Source organism: Xiphophorus couchianus, chromosome 5, assembly GCF_001444195.1.
Source record: "Xiphophorus couchianus chromosome 5, X_couchianus-1.0, whole genome shotgun sequence".
Taxonomy (NCBI): domain Eukaryota; kingdom Metazoa; phylum Chordata; class Actinopteri; order Cyprinodontiformes; family Poeciliidae; genus Xiphophorus; species Xiphophorus couchianus.
Genome location: NC_040232.1, coordinates 39,171,183 through 39,192,421, shown reverse-complemented (window position 1 = coordinate 39,192,421; position 21,239 = coordinate 39,171,183). Strand labels below are relative to the sequence as shown.

The 21,239-nt window shown below is 39.5% G+C and overlaps 1 protein-coding gene and 1 long non-coding RNA gene across 2 annotated transcripts in view; one reads left to right on the top strand and one right to left on the bottom strand.

Annotated features, from left to right (window-relative positions):
• Window positions 1–21,239, top strand: part of myo15ab (myosin XVAb) — a 67,958-nt gene that overhangs the window by 34,161 nt on the left and 12,558 nt on the right. The window contains exons 40-58 of the mRNA XM_028018016.1: window positions 2–66; window positions 143–216; window positions 3,129–3,237; window positions 3,373–3,441; window positions 3,537–3,601; window positions 3,691–4,086; window positions 5,080–5,158; window positions 5,286–5,381; window positions 5,524–5,584; window positions 6,171–6,264; window positions 6,383–6,500; window positions 13,687–13,802; window positions 15,411–15,470; window positions 15,603–15,678; window positions 15,786–15,901; window positions 16,002–16,120; window positions 18,531–18,672; window positions 19,591–19,702; window positions 19,777–19,851. Of these exons, the coding sequence (XP_027873817.1) occupies window positions 2–66; window positions 143–216; window positions 3,129–3,237; window positions 3,373–3,441; window positions 3,537–3,601; window positions 3,691–4,086; window positions 5,080–5,158; window positions 5,286–5,381; window positions 5,524–5,584; window positions 6,171–6,264; window positions 6,383–6,500; window positions 13,687–13,802; window positions 15,411–15,470; window positions 15,603–15,678; window positions 15,786–15,901; window positions 16,002–16,120; window positions 18,531–18,672; window positions 19,591–19,702; window positions 19,777–19,851 (2,042 nt within the window). The remainder of the gene's footprint in view (window position 1; window positions 67–142; window positions 217–3,128; window positions 3,238–3,372; window positions 3,442–3,536; window positions 3,602–3,690; window positions 4,087–5,079; window positions 5,159–5,285; window positions 5,382–5,523; window positions 5,585–6,170; window positions 6,265–6,382; window positions 6,501–13,686; window positions 13,803–15,410; window positions 15,471–15,602; window positions 15,679–15,785; window positions 15,902–16,001; window positions 16,121–18,530; window positions 18,673–19,590; window positions 19,703–19,776; window positions 19,852–21,239) is intronic.
• Window positions 3,117–3,639, bottom strand: LOC114144819 (uncharacterized). The gene is made up of 3 exons (XR_003595546.1): window positions 3,523–3,639; window positions 3,326–3,438; window positions 3,117–3,239 (listed from the first exon to the last, which is right to left on the bottom strand). It is a non-coding gene; the product is annotated as an uncharacterized LOC114144819 (long non-coding RNA).

The following is a 21,239-nucleotide window of genomic DNA, read 5'->3' as shown; positions in this document are numbered from 1 at the left end:
GAAGCCTGTTGGGGGGTGGCTTTGACATGAGCAATGACGTCAGTCCTTCAGATCGGTTCAACCAAGGTGAGTTACTGAGACCAACAGACCAGCTCCTCACTGTAGGAGAGGTAAAGACGTCTTTCCTCTTCCCTCCCTGCAGATTTAGAGCCTCACAGAGGGATGGATCGTTATCTCGACAGCCTGTTTGACCCTGTACTGTCGGATGGAGCTGGAGTATGTTACATAATTTAATCATCCTGACACTGTTTACCATCAAGTATTTACTATCAACTATTTGCTGTCACTGCCTATAAAAGCTCCTACGTGTTCTGGATCCTAGAGTCGATCTGAAGCAAACCTACTTCATGACACACAGAACAGTGTAAAACGCTAGCTTAATATTCCTGCTAACATATAAAATAGTCATGTCCTTTTGCTGAAAATGAATATCTGGTCCCTCTCAGGGGACATATACTCTTATATTTTGTTTAGACTCTTTTTCTTGACAATTTTTAGATGGATGCTTTTTAGTTTGTTGATTTGTTTGGTTATTCACTTAGGTTGACTTTCGAGTCATTATAGCAGTCGACACTTACCAAACAACTTAGCATTTCAAATTTACATGGAACACTTTAACTGAATGTAGGAGAAACAACAAAGATAACACAGTTCAGCTGATATAAAACTGCAGTTTGTTAATCCATGTAAATTACTGCAAGAGCAAACGGCACCAAATTCGAAGTCGAAAGCTTTTTGTATTACACATAATGGGAAAAACTAAACTAGTTTCCTGACTGCTGGAAGATAAATGTGGGGAAAAAATAGACATTTTTTAATATTCATTTCAATATTTAATTTAATATTTGTTTCAATAGATTTTCAACTTCAGTCATAGGTTCTTAAAATTCTTGAATTTATTGTAGTAAAGAATCCCTGCGTGGGACAGTCAGATTTTTTTCCCTTCTAAATTGTCAGATCTGGTCAGAAACTAAAGTTCTCAATTAAAGTAAATAATCAGAGTGTACCTTCTTACTGTACAACTGTGCAATTATTAAAGATTTTTAAAGATTTTCAAATTCAGCTAATATTGTAATTTGACAGACTGTCAGATGTGTTAAAGAAAACAGCTGAAGCAAAGATCGTAGTTTCAGGATAGTTACTTTTGCATCAGTAAAATAACTGATTTGAACAAATTCTGCCTTTCCTACCACCGACCATTGATGGATCAGTGGAAGGAGTTCGTCCCTCAATCTGTGGGTTGCTGGGTCGATTCACACTCTGCCAATCTCTGTCGTTGTATCCTTTGGAAACACATTTCACCCACCCTGCCTGCTGCAGAATTTGCTTCTGTCGGAGCACAGTAGACTACATAATGTGAATGAAAGCATGTAGTATAAAGCGCTATACAAGTACAGTACAGACCCCTAAAAAAACTCAGAAAGTGAAGAATTCGGATCTGTTTCTGTGGCAGTCGCTCCATTTGGGATGTCTTGGTAGCTTATTTATAGATTCTCTGTGACATTGTTTGTTCATATTTCATATTTGTTATCAAAGTCAAAAACTCTGGTGTTTAGGAATTAAAACAAATATTTTTTACACAGTATGGTATCCCTTTCCTCGATATAGGACAGATCTTATTTACAAGTTGGACATTTGTACTAAATGTGTGTATAAAAAACAAGTGACTGTTCCAGTAGGATCGTGATGGTAGGAATATTGAGATACAAAAAAATGTAACAGCAATCCATTAAAATCATGACTTTGGACAGTGATGACCTCCATCTATGACAATATACCTCCCCTGTTCAGTCTTGAAAAACTGAAGAAAACTGGGCTTGATGACTGAGATAAAAGTTTTCTGTGAAAGCTGACCAGACTGAACTGATCTCTGTCCAACTCTGCTATCGGATGTAGCTGACAGGAATTAGCATGTATCAGATGTGTCCTACAGGCCACTCCTGCCCGTCAACCTATTATATTACTCAGTTACCGTAACTGTCACAGTCACCTAGTCGCCACGGTAATTTCCCACCCTGAGCAAAGTGGAGATCTGCTTACGAGAAACTGACTCTCTAGCAAATGAAGAGGTTACTATTTAATGAGACACAGCCTACAAATGCACAGTCAATGCACTTAGGATTTATGGTAAGTTCCTGGTTTCTGACTGGCACATATCATTGTAAAATACTACGATGCACAAAACAATAGCTTAGGGAACATTAGTCGAATACAGATGGTGACAATTTGTTGGCACAGCAGATTTGTTTAAACAAGCAACCAAAGCCATATCAAACCTATTGATGTTGTGCAACAATAGGTTTGCTTTGGCTATGAATAACTGTTAATAAGTCCGTACGCTGTCATACCTCCAAGTCCATATGCGAACATCCCGCCGAGCCCCTAATAAGGGCACATATTAACAAAATTAGTGTGTTAGTTAGTTTTCGGTCTCAATTACAACCAAGCAGACCAGAGACTGCGTAAAAGCAGGAAGTGGACAATAGTGCATTCTGGGTATACCTCACCTGTTCAGTCTTGCAAAAATGAAGAAAACTGGGCTTGATGACTGAGATAAAGGTTTTCTGTGAAAGCTGACCAGACTGGACCGATCACTGTTAAACTCCGCTATCGGATGTAGCTGACAGGAATTAGCATGTATCAGATGTGTCCTGATACACATCTGATACAAACGCAAGAGTCAATCTGTAGCAGGAGAAATGGGTTCGTGTTGAGCCCACTGCTGAAAAGTGTTTGTTTGGCACATTATGAGTGATCACAGCCCTGAGTCTGACTGTCAGACACAGCCTCCAAAAGAGAGAAATCATCTAGTAGTTTCATATTTTCAGTCTACTGTATATCATATTCATCTGTCCGCCTGAACCTAAACTTTTATCACATTTGTTTATATTTATCAAAGTAATGATGATAAAAAGAACTTTGAATTAGTCTTATTGGGAGTACATACTGTATCTCCTTGCATTTAGTCACTCTCACGAACAAAAATATAGCTCTAAAAATAAAACTTTCCCATTAAAAAAACCAGACAGACATGCCATGAAGGTGATGTGATAAAAACATAATAATGGATGAAAAAAGTACAATACAACTCAGGTTTTTGTACATTCAAAGACTGTCTCTATTCTAAGGAAGAAGAGTCGACTGCAGGCCTGTCACACAGGATGAAGGGGGCCGGGGGCGTCGGTGGGAAGTGGCAACAGCCGGGGCAGTCATCTGGCCACCCACCTCCACCTGGAGGTCTGCAACAAACACAAATACAATCTAAATATTTCCATTTTCGTACTTTACCAACTGGTTAAAAATCTTGTGAGCTCAACGAACGGACATTGAATCTGTCAAAAGTTGGCTGCTTGTCTGTGCTTGTGTCCACAGCTGTGAGAGTCCTTCCTGTGGGAGGTATGATGTCGCCTCCTGTCGCTGCTGTGGCACCTGTAACACCTGGTTTGTATCAGACATGACAGTAAAAATGTAAAACACAAACACACCAAACAGAGTTTCCATGCCTTCATCCTGTTTACTTACTGTTTCTCCTCTAGGAGACCAGCAAGCTGTTTTGGCCCAGCAGCAGCAGGCGATTGTGAACCAGCAGGCCGTCATCATGGTAACTCCCCCGTTTGGATCTTTGACTGTTTATCTGTGTCACTACTGCTGCTGCCGTTTGATTCCATGCGTCAATTTCTTGTTTCCCAGGCGCAGCAGATGACCATGCAAGCCATGGCCATGGTCAGCAGTCCTGTGTCGAGCCCCCCGACAACCCCCATCACCAGCCCTCCGATGAGTCCCGTACCCCTTCATGTCCTCGCCAGCCCGTACGCTGTCATACCTCCAAGTCCATATGCGAACATCCCGCCGAGCCCCTATGCTAACTTCACTCCGACTCCCTACGCAGCAGCCGTGTTTCCCTCCAGCCCTTATCTTCCTTCTGCTCAGCGGGATCAGACTGAATCTCATCCAAACACTCAGCGCCCTGCTGATCCCCCGACTGAGCCTCGGGCCCAGCGGCAGCCTCGGCCCGCCTACCGTGACCCTCATCTCAGCTCCTCCAAAGCTGAGCCAGCACAACCAACATTTAAACCTGCTGTACAGGTCAGAGACTTTGACACCGTTTACACTGACATGTTGCATTGTCTAAAAATGCATTGAAAAAGAGATGCAGTTTTTGTTTTGTGGGTGGAATAAATCCTTTATTTGAGACTATTGGGAGGAAAAAATTGATTTTTATTGGGGCAGAAATTCAACTCTGATAGTTTTCTGTTGTAATAATGCCTTGAAAATGTATTTACACCTCTTGATATTTTCTCCTGTTTATTATATTACATCATGCAACTCACTGAAATTCTGGACATTTTTCTTTGTAAAATAGCTCAAACTCAGTCAGATTGGAGGGAGATTGTTTGGATTTTCAAATCTTGTAATTGATTCTCGCTTGGATTTTTGTGACCTCTAACAAGCTTTCTTCCAAGCCTGAACTGTATTTAGCTCCATTCATCTTCTCATCAACTCAAACAACTTATTCTGTTCTTACTAGAGAAAATTCTCCCCACACCATAATGCTGCCACCACCATGTTTCATATTGAGGATAGTGTGTTTTTGTTTCATTGGCTGATTCATCCACCTGAGGATCTCTGCAGTTAGCGTGGGCTTCTTAGCTGCCTCTCTGATTTAAGTTCTTCTTCTGCTAACTTTATTCCTAATCTTTCTAATGTTCTCTAGCAACTATTTTGGGACTTCATAGAATATATGTATTTAAACTGCAATAAAACTGCACAAAGGTATATTCTTTACATTAATAAGGTCAGTGAATGCAGCTGGTTACTGTGAATTTATTTAGTGGCATGAAAATAAAGGGGATTGAACACAAATGCACACCATATTGTATCTATTTGTTACATTTTCCTTTGCAGTTTTGTTGTACTTTTGATTTGGAATCACAAATAAAATATGGAAAGCTCAAAGGGAAGGAATACATTTGTTGCTAATGTGTACTTGTTATTCTTTTGCCTACTACTCCAACTAACTGCCAACACCAGTTGAGAAAATCCTCATTGATTTCTGTTTTTTTTTCTTCTTTTCTTCAGACTCAGTCAGGCATAGACGGTGTTTCTGGAAGAAAAGCTCCAGGCGTCCCGGCTAACAAGGAACCGGCCAGGAAATTTGGTATGAGTATGTGAGAGGCAGCAGATCTTGTCAAAAAATAAAATTCTCGTTGATCCAAGCACGACAGAGAATCATCTGTGTCACTTTGGCATGTTACTGAATGGGTGTGTGTGTGTGTGTGTGTCAGCCCCAGTGGGGACGTCTCCTCCACCCCCTGCTGGAGAAGTGGTGAAGTATTCATCTCAGACTGCAGATCACATCGTCCCCAGCCAAGACATTCAAGGTGACTCCTCTGAACAGTCATTATTTAAGGAACAGTTCCTTAAATAATGACTTCTGCATATTTTTAATATCTTGACACTTCAGTTAGTCTTTGAACCTGGAAAAAAAAGACTAAATGTATTTAAATTTCTGTTATTTTAAAGCAATTATCAGAAGATATAATTCCCCGTCGCCACCAGCAGAACCACAACCAGCTGGCCAAAGGTCAGTTGGTATGCACACACACACACATGCATGCACACGCAGACTCAAAGGTAAAGAGAGCGTTTCCACTTGGTCTCTCTGAAGGGTAATTACATAAAGCATTGCTCCAACTCAACACAGAAATGCTTCTCTAGACACAGAATCAAACTCCTTCTGTAGCCGTCCAGTCCATAGAATGAAATCCTTATAGAAAGGAGGAGAGGATCAGTGAGCAACCAGAACTCCGAACAAGGTTTTGAGCTCCAGCCTTGACAAATGTTATAAGAGAAGACTGACCATGCAAGCCATGGCCATGATCATGGAGCTTTTCTACCAGGGAAAATGGGTTGACAAGTTATTAACAGCAGGGGTCCAAATAAGTGTTGGATATGACTCTTTGTAAAAAAAGTATATATATATATATATACCTAATGAACAGGACTTTTGTAAAAATTTGAAATATTATACTCAATTAAAGATGAATTTATTAATCAGATTTTTCTGTATCTTTTTTAGGGCTTCAAATAATGTGGAGGTGTTGTAGCTTATAGATATTTTGGTAGATAAATGATGAAAATATTCCAGTGTGATGTTCCATTTTGTTTAGCAGACCAGATGAGAAGTTCAAGAAGAAGCAGACGCCTCGTGATGAAGCTTTACAGATCCTCAAACCCCAGATGGACAATCCTCCTGCTCCACAGGTAAACTCCAACCTGCCTGAAACAAGCAGGCACAGATCGGTAGCAGCTGCTCACCCTGACACATGAACACCCACGTTACAAAGAATTTTCACAGCATGGCTCCTTTCTTTCTGTCCAGCCCAAACGTCCTGTTGGTCCAACACACTCTGCATCTGCGATGAAGCAGCCGGGCCTCAAACTCATCAGAGGCACAAAGACGAGAGCTCCGGATCGGCCGCTTCCTAAACCTCCTGCAGGTGAGCACAGCTGCTAAAAACCGGTCTCATTCACATGTTGTAGAGGTTTAGATGTTTTGAAGGCTTTTCTTTATTTGTCTGTCTCACAAAAATGAATTTGTTTGTAATGTCAATTGAAAGTAATGCTTGGGAAAAAATCTTCTTTAATGTATGCAGTTTGTAGCCCTGTGATGACTTCTGAACGATTACGGGAACCAGCTGACTTGTGATTTTCTCTCTAATGCCTCTCATTCCTTTGCTCAGATTGTATTTAAGCTCATCTTATATTTTCTCTGTTCATTTATGTTAGTAAGCCAATGTCTTTTATGGTACTTGGAGCTGGAATTACTTAAGCTGATATTTTCCAGTTATTTATTAACATTTCAGCTCACAGATGGTTTAACCTTCCTATGGTGTTAGGGTCCCTACGGACCCATTTTGAGTTTTAGCATGCATAAAAGTACTTCATACATTTGTTTTTTGCGTTGAAACTTTTTGACTTTGTCAGGGACTTCCATTTAAACAAAGTAAAATCTTTTTTTTTTTTTTACTAAATTATAAAGTGCTCTGGTGAAAAAAATGACTTTTGTGGTGTTCGGGTCATTTGTGACCCGGTTAAAATTTTCAATTATAAAACAATAAAAAATGCCAAAAATTAAATCATGAACACACAATCAACCAATAGCCTCTTCCTCCAACCACTTGAGCTTCATTTAGGGGCTTTTCTCTTTGCCTTTTTGTGAGAACAAACAAAGGGAGACATATCCAGGCTTGTCAAGCCATTTGAATGTAGAGGTGGTGACTTGCAGAGTACACATCTCCAATTCACAGGATGCAACAATGAGGAGAAGATTCACTGTAAATGAAGCTTTGGATCACATCTTTGCTGTAAATGAGGCAGAGGACACACAGGATTTTAGCGGTGGAGATGAGCAGGCCTCTGAGAACGAAGATGATGTGGAGTACCAATTGGAAGAAACAGACACAACTGATCAATCTGAAGAGGACGTCACTGGTGCTGAAACTGCTCCTGCTGAATCATTCCAATCCAAATGTGGCAACATCCGTTGGAGCACAGTTCCTCCTGATGTGCATGGAAGGACAGCTGCTGCAAACATCAGCAAAATGACCCCTGGGGTCACGAGGTTTGCTGTGACAAGAGTAAGTGACATCAAGACGTGCTTTGATCTTTTTTGCCATTGTCACTAAAAAAAGTCATAATTGCTATGACAAACCTTGAGGGGAAAAAAGTCCATGGCAACACGTGGAAAGACATTGATGAGACGTACCTGGATGCTTACATTGGTGTTCTCCTCCTTGCTGGAGTTTACAGATCCAGCAATGAGGCAACTGAGAGTCTCTGGGATGCATCAACGGGCAGAAATATTTTCCGGGCAACAATGTCTCTTCGGACCTTTCAGATGATCTCAAGATTCCTCAGATTTGACAATCGAGACACCAGAGCAAAATCTGACAAGCTTGCTCCCATCAGGGATGTTTGGGAGAGATGGGTGCAACTCCTTCCACTGATGTTCAACCCAGGGCCAGAGGTTTTGCCCTTTTCTTGAAGTAAATATATACGGGTCCAAAATGACCCGAAACACCATAGATGTTACTATATTTGATAATATTAAAATTAAAATCTTTTTTTTTGTTGAACATTTAAGAAATGTGTTTTAGTATCTCTCAGTTACACTCAGGTAACAGAAAAACTGATTATTTTGTTGCCTTCTTCTCTTAAGGTTCACTTGACCACTTTTTAGACATTGAAAACGAGGGGTATGCTGTTAAAACAAAGGCCCAGGGGGCCACAAAAAAATATTAAAACCAATCTTTTCATGGATGAGGGAGCCCAACCAGCTAAACAAGAGTTAAGAAAAACATTGAATGATAAAAGATTGTTTTTAGGGTATTTTATGGCTGATTTAATACACGGGTCCAAAATGACCCGCTAACACTACAGATGGCAGCAGAAAGCTAACACCAGAGGAAGGTTAATGTCAACCACCATCAAACTAGAATGTTTGAAAACTTTATTTTCCTTTTTTTTCTCTGTTTTATCATTTACACAAATCTCTTATCATCAAAGGTCAAAATTCAGACATTTGATCTATTTTGGTTATCAATGTGACTTTAGCATGCGGTTCTTAAAGTGAAGGACTGGTACGAATGGTAGTACTTGGGCTCCTTCTAGTGACAGTCAAAGGAATATTTTGATATCCACTCTGCATGCTGCACAATCTTCATAGCAAATCAGCTGTGATGTAAATGTGAAAGGAACGAGTGCTTGAAGCAGTTTGTGATTTCAGATCCAAAAAAAAAACTGTTTGAAAGTCAAGTGCCGAGGAGAATATTTTGAAAACACAAACACACAGAGAGGAAAAAAAACCAGCTCAGACACCCCCAAGACATTATAGCTAAAAGCAGGGTCTGGAGACAATAAGTGGCCAGGCTTTTAAAATCGGCCAATTTTCTCAGTTTCTTTTTTTGAGTGACTTATAATAAATCATACATAAATAATATAGAAGACAAAAAAATGTCATTTGCACTATTAAAAAAACATATCAATCATTCCAATTAGTTAAACATTTAAATCCATGAGTCACATTTACACTAATCACAGTCGGAACTTACAGCAAGCACCTACACAAGAAAAAGAAAAGAGAAACATTTTAAATGTTTCAAATTTTCAATAAAAAAAGTTTTTTTTATGAGCAAAGCAATACTAGACAAGATGTGAAGTTTTCACCCGATGAAGGTTACCATAACTCACAAACTGAGTCACAGCTCTTAGTTTACAGCACAGATAAACTGAAACTCATCATGATCAGACTTGATGAACCAGAGATGGTCTCCTTCTTTCTCCATGTTTTGACGGTAACTTTCTCATCATTCTAACAACTTTTCAACTCCCTTCGTAACAAGAAATCCAAGGTCCCATCACAGGCAAAAATCCTCTTGACTTGGTGTTCAGTTAAAATGGTTTGTAAAGTCAGTTTGAAGTCGTCTCTCTGGGATCGATCTACCTCCAACCAAGTTGAGAAGCAAACTGAGAATTCTTGTATCTCTCTGAACATTTATGACATCACTGACATCACACAGAGGTTCTCATGGATACGATGATGTCAAACAATCTGTGTCAGGGTTTTGTTTGTTTTAGTTGCTATGAAAACACAAGGAGTTATGACTGGCGTAAGATTATTGTCAATTAAAAATGCATGCGTAGACATCTAAATTAATAAATGTTAGTCAACAAATGTGCAGAAATTTAAGTTTTGTATTTGTCTTGTTTTCCAACTCATACATGCATGTAAAAATGGGATATTGTACATATGAGGATACTCATGAACAAATTTAAATAGTTATGGACAATCCATGAAGAGCACAGAGATCCAATAACAGAACACCACTCTGGTTTAGATCAGGGTGGCCGATCCTCCCAACCACACCCCTCCAGGTCTCACTGTCATTGCCCACGCGAGCGTTGAAATGTCAAAGCAGCATAAGGAAGTCCCCAGGAGGGCCACTCAACAGCAGCTCTTCAACAATTGGAAAAAAGGTGGGTAATCTAACCTGCTGTTTGTCAGGTAAGTACAAGCAGCAAATGACTGAGAACAGATGGTACCACTGAGGTCCACTTTTTACAGGAATTTCAAAGATTGGGTCAGGAATTGAAGGATATCTTAAATCGTCACAGTTTTCTTTTGGTTCACCCCTCCAGCAACTCCAAGAAAAAGGTGGATAATCTGAAGTGCTGTTTGTCACATAAGTACAAACAACAGTCAAAACTGTCAGCTTCAACACAATTAGGTGAAGGGAAGCTGCCCTATTTACTGGGGTGAACCCCAACACACAGGCACCAAGATGGGAGGCCAAAACTATGCCCACTCCTTCTCTGTGCCTCTCACCATGGTCAACTCAGCAGAGCCTGATCCAAAGTCCCCAGGTTCCACTTCCTCAGTGGAAGACGTGATGATGGGATTGAGGAGGTTTTCGAAGTACTCTGCCCAAGTCATTCTCCATGGTCTCTATGAACTTCTCCCAAGACCAAGTTTTTACCTCATCGACCATCCGAGCTGCATGCCACTTGGACTGCCAGTACCCATCAGCTGCTTCTGGGGTCCCACAGACCAAAACGACCTGATAGGTCTTTATCTTCAGCTTGACAGCATCTCTCACTTCTGGTGATTCTAGGGTTGCCCCCAAAACAGACACTGAAATCTTGTGGTCACAACTCCAATAAATCGCCTCAACAATGGATGTGACTTATATATTGACCATGAAGCTGACATTTGCCATAATGGGTACATCTACATCTATGAAAAGACCACAGAAGGACAGGACGAATATAGTGTTGGACTCAAAGTGACCCCTGACCAACTCCAAAGAGAGTACTACAGACACATTTTGGAGGAAGTGGGTGGAACATGGCCCCCACAGAGTCAGCCACATTCTGTGGCAACAATAAGTTATATATAAGTGATATATAACAGAAAAACTCCTGTATTGTTGTTGGATAAATTGTATTTTTAGTAATTATCAAATATTCGTTGTATCATGTAGCTTTGTAGTAACATTTAGATAATGTTTAATTATATGCTTTTTCTCTTTTTCCTCTATTCTAAGTAATGTCTCTGTGTGTTGAATAATTATGATTCCTTCCTGTGACCTCTTTGAGAAAGAGAGCAGTGAAGCCTTCATGGAGATAGCGGAGACAACTCTGTCTGCTCTCCTGTGGTACTCGACGCCGTGTCTGGTACTCGACTGGAGCAGAAAGATTTAGAGTGTAGATAACATGTGTCTAATAGTAAATGTCATTAGCGCTGCAACAATGTGATAAATTGTTTTCCCCTCCCTTTGAGAGTTAAAGCGCTCAGTGTAAGAGGGTCCCCTAAAAAAGCAATAAAATAGAGGGAGCGGGAGATGTGTTTTCAGAGCGGTTGGAGATTTGTAACTGAAAGCATCTCTCTGTCTGCTCTCCTCGCGAGTACAAAAAGAATTTAACTCTCTTGTCTTTCCTGTGTTTTGTTTAATAGGTATTTAGACCCAACAATTGTCCTGATGTACTACATCCTTCATCTTCAGTGTTTCAATTATTTCATTCTGAACTGCAAAGACGTCATCTGGGGGAAAATATTTTCCTGGATGGTGGATTGCTGTAAAGGAAAACCTTGGAAACAATGACGTCTCTGTAAAAAGTCTTTGGGATACTGAGCCACAAAGCTTCTGGTAATATTCAAGTTCATAATGCTATGTGTGGTGGCATTCATCCAAAAGTTGAAGAATAAGTTGGAAAATTTACAAAAGTACATCGTTGGCTCAAGATTCACATCCAGCTGTGGTGTTAAAGGTAACTCACTAAAACTGTGAGCAAGCAAACACATCCAGGTCCATTTGGTCATGAGGAACATTGACACTTTCAAAAGCAACAAAGTCTTCTGATGCTTTTACTGTCAAATCCGTAGTTGTGGTTTTGATGGTAACTTTCTCATCCTTAGAGGAATCTTCCATGTCTTTTGGTCTTCAAGGTTTCAATGTCAAAGCAAAGTAGTTTGATCTCTCGTCCTCAGAGCTCTCTACAAAAATATCATTGCCTCTTATGCCATATCCTAACAACTTTTCAACTCCATTCGTAACAAGAAATCCAAGGTCCCATCACAGGCAATAATCCTCTTAACTTGGTGTTCAGTTAAAATGGTTTGTAAAGTCAGTTTGAAGTCGTCTCTCTGGAATCGATCTACCTCCAACCAAGTTGAAAAGCAAACTGAGAATTCTTGTATTCTTGTATCTCGTTGAACATTTATGACATCACTGATGAGAACATAGAGATTCTCATTAACATGATGATGTCAAACAACCTGTGTCAGGTTCTTGTTTGTTTTAGTTGCTGTGGAAACTGAAGGAGGTGTGAATGGGGTAAGATTACTGTCAATTAAAAATGCATGTGTAGACATATAAATTCATAAATGTTAGTCACTAAATGTGCATATGTTTAAGTTTTGTATTTGTCGTGTTTTCCATCTCATACATGTAAAAATCTGATATTTTACCTATGAGAATACTCAAAAAAATTAATCAATAAAAGTGTTTTTGATAGGTTTTATAAAGAAAGTAAGTATTTTTCCAGAAGTTAGACACACATCAGTCACAGTCACTCCAGAAGACAGAGGTGGAGGCCTCAACTCTGCAGCTGGTGGATGAGTTAGAAATGGACAAGAGGCTGAGTACAGAGAGCTGGTGGAACGCTTTGTGTCATGGAGGGAACAATCATCTCATCTTAAATGTAAACACAACAGTTGATTGTAGATTTCAGGATTAGATCAAATCCTATTTCCATCATGGAAGAAGAAGTGAAGGTAGTTGAAGAATATAAATACCTCGGTGTTCATCTGGACAACAGACTGGACTGGAGACGCAACAGTGAACCATCTATAATAAGGGACAGAGCAGACTGGACTTCCTGAGGAAGCCAAAATCCTTCAAGGTTTGCAGCAAGACGCTGCAGATCTTCTATCAGTCTATTGTTGAGAGCGTCATCTCTGCTGTTATCTGTTGGAGCAGCAGCATCAGAGCCAGAGACCTAAAAAGGCTCAACACCCTGATAAAGAAGGCTGGTTCTGTTCTGGTGACGACTATGGAAGCTTTGGAGATGATAATGCAAAGAAGGATTCTTCATAAAATCAAGAAAATTATGGACAATCCTGACTAAGATTTGTTTGGTATCCCTGTCTTGGGAAAGCAGAACATCTTCAGTCAGAGACTTCTTCAGGTTCAGTGTGGTACAGGCCGCTTCAGGAGATCTTTCCTGCCGACAGCCATTATCAGCTCAATGGCTCTTTGAAGAATCTTGATGACTCCCTTTGGAATTAATAAAGTATTTTTGAATTGAATTGAATTTTGCAATATCTTTGTAATGAAAAGTTTTCATCATTTTATATGAATATCTCATATTCATATACTGTAACATGTTTTTTCCTCAAAAAAATAAAAGCCAGTCAGTCTTTAAAATGCCTTACAAAGTTCTTACTGCTCTGTGTTAGTAAATCCAGGTTTGGTGTGGATTTTTCACTGTTAATTATTTATTTTTCATCCGTGAAAGAGCACCTTGAAAAAGGCGATTTCGATAGGTCTGCAACTAGGTCAACCGGAGTTAAAGCAGAATGTTGTGTTGCTGTTTCATTCTGCTTATTAAACCTGTTTGTTGCAGTATCTCGAGAGCTCCCAGTGGAGACAAAGACCATCCAGACACAGCTTCACCAGAGCACCAACCAGGAGCATTACACCTACACCAATGTGCCCTGGAGGCTGTATCTCAGAAAGGAGGTTAGTACACGAATACAGCAACGAAAATAAACCATAGAACATCAGTGAAGGCTGATAAAAAGTACAAACATAAATGTACACAGTCATGGTAAAACAAAAAATACTGTGATACTGCACAGAAACAGACTCCACACACTCATAAATAAAGATGAAGCCAAATGGGATAAAAACTCACCTGAACTTCTAGAAACATCCCTTCGCAGAATTGACTTTTAAGTCACACAAAAACAATCACTTTATCAGTTTCTCACTTTGTTGTGTATGAATTTTATGTCACTCACTTTTACTAAAAAATTATCACATTGAGATCTGGTGAATAAAACACTTTGGGCTCCCTCGCTGAAGGTCCAGAAGCTGGAGAGGCTTTCTCCTATCTGTTCATTCAAACAAGCCATAATTGTGCAGTACTGTACTGATTTGTACTGTCATAAACATTAAGTTGCTAACTGAGAATGTTCCAGTTTAATTTCTCTTTGATATAGGAATCAGAGAGATTTCTAAAATCCCTCTGAACATTTCATAGACCGCCAATCCTGAGATGACTGGAAACTTCCATGTATAGTTTTCAATTGTGAATAGTCCTTCCCTCTGGAGAATGATGGACTTCATTTTTTTGGAAATGGTCATTGGCTTTAACCCTTTCCAAACTGGTTGGCAGTAACAATTGCTCCTGTAGGGCTGTGTTCACACAGCAGGCAAATGCAACCCACATCCAACTATTTCACAGCAGTCTGAACTATTCAATTCCAATCCTTCCACACCATAGAAAAAATCAGATCTGTACTACTTCTATACTAAACAGAAAACATATCCAGTAATTCTGCACCAGAAGAAGCTAGACTCTGTAAATCTGGATGTAAACAATGGCTGAAAGTTACATCTATGAAATTATTAAGCAGGTTTGAGTCAGTGAAACACATCACATCACAGTCCCACTGCTCCTGGTCCAACTCCACATCCAAACAGACTTCTCTACAGGAGCTGCAGTCAATGTGCCACAAAAGGTCATCGCTGATAGTAGGACTTTCTTTTGTTAGCTTTCTGATATGATCTTGTGACAATACTGTTGGTGCTGGATAAATTCCGTTATAATCGCCGCAAACTGTGTGCTGCTGTATGACATCTACGTCCTTCTTATGCACATGCGGGTCACTTTAAAGTCATATGAACAACTACCCAAAGAAAATTGGATTTCAGAAAAAAAAAATGGGAATGAGCATCAAGACCTGGTGTGAGAACGTGGCCTAAGGTCATTTCTGATGCCATATTGTCACTTTGTTAACACACATCTACATACCACAGAACAGCAGCCTGCAGAAACTCTTGCTGTGGTAAAGCTGATGATTTGGCCGCTCTCTCTTTTAAATCTTGCTGAAGCAGTAATGGCATACTTAGTTTTTCAAACAGTGCTTTTCTGTCTGGTTGGGTGTTCTTGTACACTTTAGTCAAATCATTTTCAAAAAGTATACAAACATAAGATTTCTTGCAGTGCAAATTGAGTAAGGGTATATTTTTTTTTACCATGACTGTAAATATCCTGCTCTGCATCTCTGCAAAATACTGTGCAATAAAAACAGTTTTCCGATAAATAAATATATGACCCCTCAGGTGTTTTATCCCAAAGACAGCTTCAACAATCCTTTGTTGCTAGATCTCATTTTCAAGCAGGTAGGTCATATTCCTTTTTTTTATATTTCATATTATTTCTTCTTTAGTCCTACAGGCTCTCATGATAACTGAAAGATCACAGAGAAATTCAGCCAAAATCTTCCTCTTCTCTGCTTTATTCCGTTCCTCCAGATAGTGAATGACACCCTGTCAGAGGCGTGTGTTCGCATCACCCGGGATGAAAGGCACAAAATGAAAGCCCTATTCGGTAATCCTGTCTGTTTTCCCTCTAGTTATTTTTCATGACTGCATTTCTCAAATAAGTACAACTCTGTGACATTCGTGAGTTTGTGTGTCTGTTTCTGTGAATGACAGCCAAACATGGTGTTGAGCAGAATATGGATCCGGTGGAGGAGCATGTGAAGAAAACGATCGTGACAGCAGCCAGGGAGACCTGGGAAATTTACTTCTCCCGACTCTTTCCTGCGTCGGTGAGTTTGGCGGGACGCTGTGCAATGCTAAAATTGCTTCATGTGACGTATCAATTTTCTAAGCTGTTCTCAGTGGATGTGTGCATCTGTCTGAGTGCAGGGCAGTGTAGAAACAGGTGTGCAAGTGTTGTCAGTGTCCCACAGCGGTATCAAATTACTGAAGACGGTGAAAAGCAGCGCATCAGCTCCAGACTACTTCAGAGTCCTTCGACCATACACGTAGGTTCCGTTTTTTGAGGGGGGGGTTTTTGTTAGTTTGGTTTTTTTTTTTTGCTTCTTATTAGCAGTTTTTTTTAAGCTGTGACATAAGAACCAATAAATATTTATCACACTGTGCAAAAATTTTAAACCAACCCTCATTTATTTCTACTTTTTATTTTTTCAGCAAGTTTCTGATCTTCTAAACTAGTCTTTATTCTTAGTTCTCAGACAGTATCCAAGTCTTTCTTTTTACATTGGCTGCTTTTTATTTTAGCTTCAGTCATTGCTCCTAACAACATAAATACATTTAACTATTGGAGTCCACAAATCTGTCTGATCTAAAAACGTGTAAAAGCATAAGTACGTTTACACTTATACTAACTCAAACTCAAATATTTAAGAAATAGTGAAAACATCCTGCAAAGACATCATGCTGAACATGCAGCATCCATCCCAAGTTTTCAGCTTGGTAGTTCTTTGAGAATTATATTGCTGGAGCTAAAACTATTTTCTATCCATTTAACTTTATCTTTGCAGTTTTCTTTAGTGTTGGGAATCAGAACTCTAGAAACCAAAACTGTTGTAGCAACCTCACATGGTGACATCAAAATTCCTGGAAATCAGAACTTGCATCAATGCTTGGCTTCTGTAATTATTATTGTAGTCAATTATTATTAATTAAATTAGTGTTAAAATTCTTTAGTTTAATCAGGGCACCAGTTCCAACAGATCTGGAATCATAAGCCTCTAATTAAGGAAGGAATTCACACCCCAAGCAGAAGAAACTCTTCACATCAAGGCGTGATCACTGACACGCCAAATCTGAGAATTAATAACAAAACAACTTTACAGCTGAATTATTCACATCTTTCTTTAACTATTGTACAATATAAATACTGATAAGACAAAAGGAAAATACTGAATAATAAATGGGAATCAAATCAAATTGATCTGGAATATTGAAATTTAATATTGAAAAATAATTTAAAAACTAAATAATTAAACAAAAAACATCAGATATACACCAGAGAATTCAACCATTCTAGACTGAGACAATCTTTAACATGTGGCTGACTTAAAACGGCAAAGCAGCAATGTAACATAAAACTTAACACAGCAAAACATTAAGCAAGCATGTACTGTAACAGAAAGGCAATTTACAATAACCTTAGTTTAAAACACCTAATTCAGCCCAGATCGTGGAACAACTGATAATCACTTTGAGTCGATTATCAGATCGAGTCAAAGCGATGTAAAAAATCCAAATAAATTCTGTGCTCTATGGGAACACAGAGACGGGGGGGTACACGTCTCTGTGTCCCCCCCATCACAGAGACGGGTTTGTGGATCCAGTTTATCCAGTGTATCCAGTTTGTGGATAAAAATGGATTCCAACTGTATATTCAGGTAAAGAAATGGGTTCAAACTGTATCTTGATAAGCGATTACTTTTTTACCAAGTTGCTATGACCTCCTAAACACCAGATTAGAATTTCCTTATGGGGTCAATACTTTTTGGAAAAGCTAACAAAGCTTTAGCATGAGGGCAATCATGACCTACTGTCAGCTCCCAGATGTACCTTGTTGTTTTATTGGTTATCCTGTCCCAGCCTTAAACTGAAATACCAAACAAATCCCAAAAATCCTAGCTGAAGAGCACTGAGTAAATCCAGCAACTTGTTCCAAAGAACTCTGACTAACCTTAGTATCATAAGCTTTTGTTAGAGTAAATATGCATTATTATCATTTAGGATTACAGAGAAATATGAGAAAATGAGAGCTGAGTCGTTCAGCTGAGGGAATGTGTGTTGATGCCCTGATCCACTCCATGCCTTATATGGAGTTCCTTGTCGCCTTTTCTGATCATATCTCACCTCCACCCATCTTCTTGGATCCAAGCAGTGGGAAGTTCCTCCATCCATGAGTCACAACTCCCCCACTTTGCTCATCCTCAGCCGGTGCCAGGCGTATTCCTCTCTGTGAACTAAAGGAGCTATATCCAAATGTCTGGAGGAAGCCTCCAGATTTCAGGCTGGAGTGTCTAGAGGGTTAACCTCTGACCCTTCAGTGTGTTTCTGCATTGTAAGAAGTTAGTTGCTTGCTTCTTGTACTTTTCCACAACTGGAATTTATAGTGACAGTAGTTGAAGGAGTTTTCTCTCATATGGTAAATTAAGTCTGGATGAATGAGTTATGTACTTTACTCCAGCTCCATCAGACAGTTTGAGGTCAAACATTTGGTGAAGTGTTACAAAAAGTTTGGATTCCTGGAAGGGATTTATTAAAAAAAATAATAGATAGCTCAAAACTGGCGCAGCAAGCATATGCCCCACATTTTAATGTTTATTTGATCTTTATTGTATTGAGAGGTTAGGACCCAGGTAAGTAGTGCATATTTTGAACTAATGCTGCTTGTCCTTTCTGTGTCAGATACGCAGACATCCTGTTTGTGACAATCCCTTCTGAAAACATGCTGGAGTTTAATCTGACCAACGAGAAGCTGATCCTGTTCTCCGCCAAGGCTTTACAAGTCAAACATCTCATAGACAACTTCATCAATGAGATCAAAAAGGCAAGACGAGTCACAGTATACCAATGTACATATACTCACCAGCCACTTTATTAGGTACGCCTTGCTAGTACCGGGTTGGACCCCCTTATGCTTTCAGAACTGCCTTAATCTTTGGTGGCATAGATTCAACAAAGTACTGGAAACATTCCTCAAAAAGTCTGGTCCATATTGACATGATAGCATCACATAGTTGCTGCAGATTGCTCAATTGGTACTAATGGGCCCAAAGCGTGGCAGGAAAATATCCCCCACACCACTGCACCACCACCAGCCTGAACTGTTGAGACAAGGCAGGATGGATCCAGGCTGTCATGTTGTTGATGCCAAATTCTGACCCTACCATCCGAATGTCGCAGCAGAAATCGAGATTCATCAGACTAGGCAATGTTTTAAATGCACCCGGTGTGCCACTCCTGTCAGCTGCTGCTGCTGTAGCCCATCTGCCTCGAGGTTTGACGTATTGTGCGTTCAGAGATGCTCTTCTGCATACATCAGTTGTAACAAGTGGTTATTTTAGTCACTTTTCTTCCTCATTCTGATTCTCACTTTGAACTGCAGCAGATCCTCTTGGCCATGTCTACATGCCTAAATGCTTTGAGTTGCTGCCATGTGATTGGCTAATTTGACATTAGCGTTAATGAGCAGTTGGACAGGTGTACCTAACAAACTTGCCAGAGAGCGTATATCACAGTCATATGAGATATTAAAGATTGTAACATATCCAATAGAACAATCTGTAAAATTTCAGCAAAAGAAAATTGCTTTGAGGTGTTGAATAATTTAAATGATTTTGAATCACAAATCAGAGCTGATTAAGGAAAACTGGCCGATTCTGATCACTGAAGAACTAATTGATACTTTACTACTTATACAAGTATACAATAACTGATATTACCTGTGTACTGGTTTCCTGAACAGGACTCCGACTACGTCATCGCAGAGCGTAACTTTGTGACAGACGATCGATCGATGCTCAGTTTCCATAAAGGTGACATCATCAGATTGCAGGTTATGGACGGGCTACAGAAAGGTCAGATACTGATTCATGAGTGTCCTGGCTGAAATCTGTGATGTTAGAACATTTACAGATACTCTCTCCTTTAGGTTACAGCTATGGCTGTGTGGTGAGGAAGAAGGTTGTGTTTTTGGAAGAGCTTAAAAGGGACACTGAAGACTTTGGTGAGTTTTTGAACAAAACAATAGCTCTTCTCTTTATGCATTGTACTTGATGTTATTGCAAAATATAAACATGCTGAAATATTTACTCCCATAATAATTAGAAAATTCCATCTGAGCATCATTTTTAGCCTTAAATCTGAACTAAATGTATTTCTTTATCTGGAGCTGACAATTGGAAAGCTATGGAGGCTTTGGACCACGTCTGATGTAGAATAAGTACTTCCCACTTTGCTCGGACAATCCTGCCAATTTGTGATCACTTCAGTATAAGAGATGTTCCCTGATTTCAAAACTTAGGCTGCTCTTGTAATTCCAGTCTGCAGTGTGGCTGCAGAGTGTGGATTCAGTGTCAAACCCTGAGACCTTTAATTAGGCACAAATTGGTAATCCATGTCCATGTTCATAGTTTAAGTGTGAGTTACATGTATCTGCTTGATGTGTGATTGCAGGATGTGGATTCTCTGTTCTGCTTGTTGAATATTAATTAGGGCTGTCAACATTCACACATTAAACCATGCGATTAATCTGAAAATGTTGATGCATTAATATTACATAACACAGCTTAATCAAACTACTATTTTGACCTAAAAGCTTCTGTCCTGCAGAGGGTTACAGCAGTTCATTATGGGCTCGATACACAGGGAGCAACGAATGACTGCGAAAGGTGAATGTTTTCTGTGACAGCAGACAGCAGCAAAAGTTGAACATTTCAAACTCTTCTTGTGTTGCATCACTAGCTCCTGTGTGCACGTCTGCGTGCACAGGCTCAAAATTTCACATGCACTGATTATTTTAATTTATAAATTATGCACTGGTGCCTCGGCTGGATGAGAACAAGAGATCCATCACACAATTTCCATAGGAAATAAATGGAGAGAGACATTTCTATAGACATTTAAAACAAAATGGCTTCCTTTAAGATATAAAAACCTGACAAACTGAGAAACTTCATATGTTTGGCTTGAGATAAATGAATTAAAAATTAAACAATTTCTGAATACATTAATACACTAATCACTACACTACAATAATCATGACCTTGTATCCCACCCAGGCAGTTCTGTAGGGTGGGATACAATGACAGCCTTACAAACCAGTAGATGGAAACACGCCTAATTCACATTTTCTTTTTTGCAAGATTTTCCAAATTTGCTCCCAATTCACATTTCAGTTGGGTGGAAACACAGCCAGGGTGGCATTAAACTGTTCCTACATCAGACAGATGGCAGAGAAAAAGTGTATTTAAACATGTACTTGTAATTAATTAAATCATTTGGTTTTATTTCCTTTGATTTTTGAAATCTGGCGTCAGAAATCTTTCATGTTATGCAAAATAAAATTTGTTTATAACCAGAGGGGCTGAGGGCATCAGTGGGTGGTACCTCATG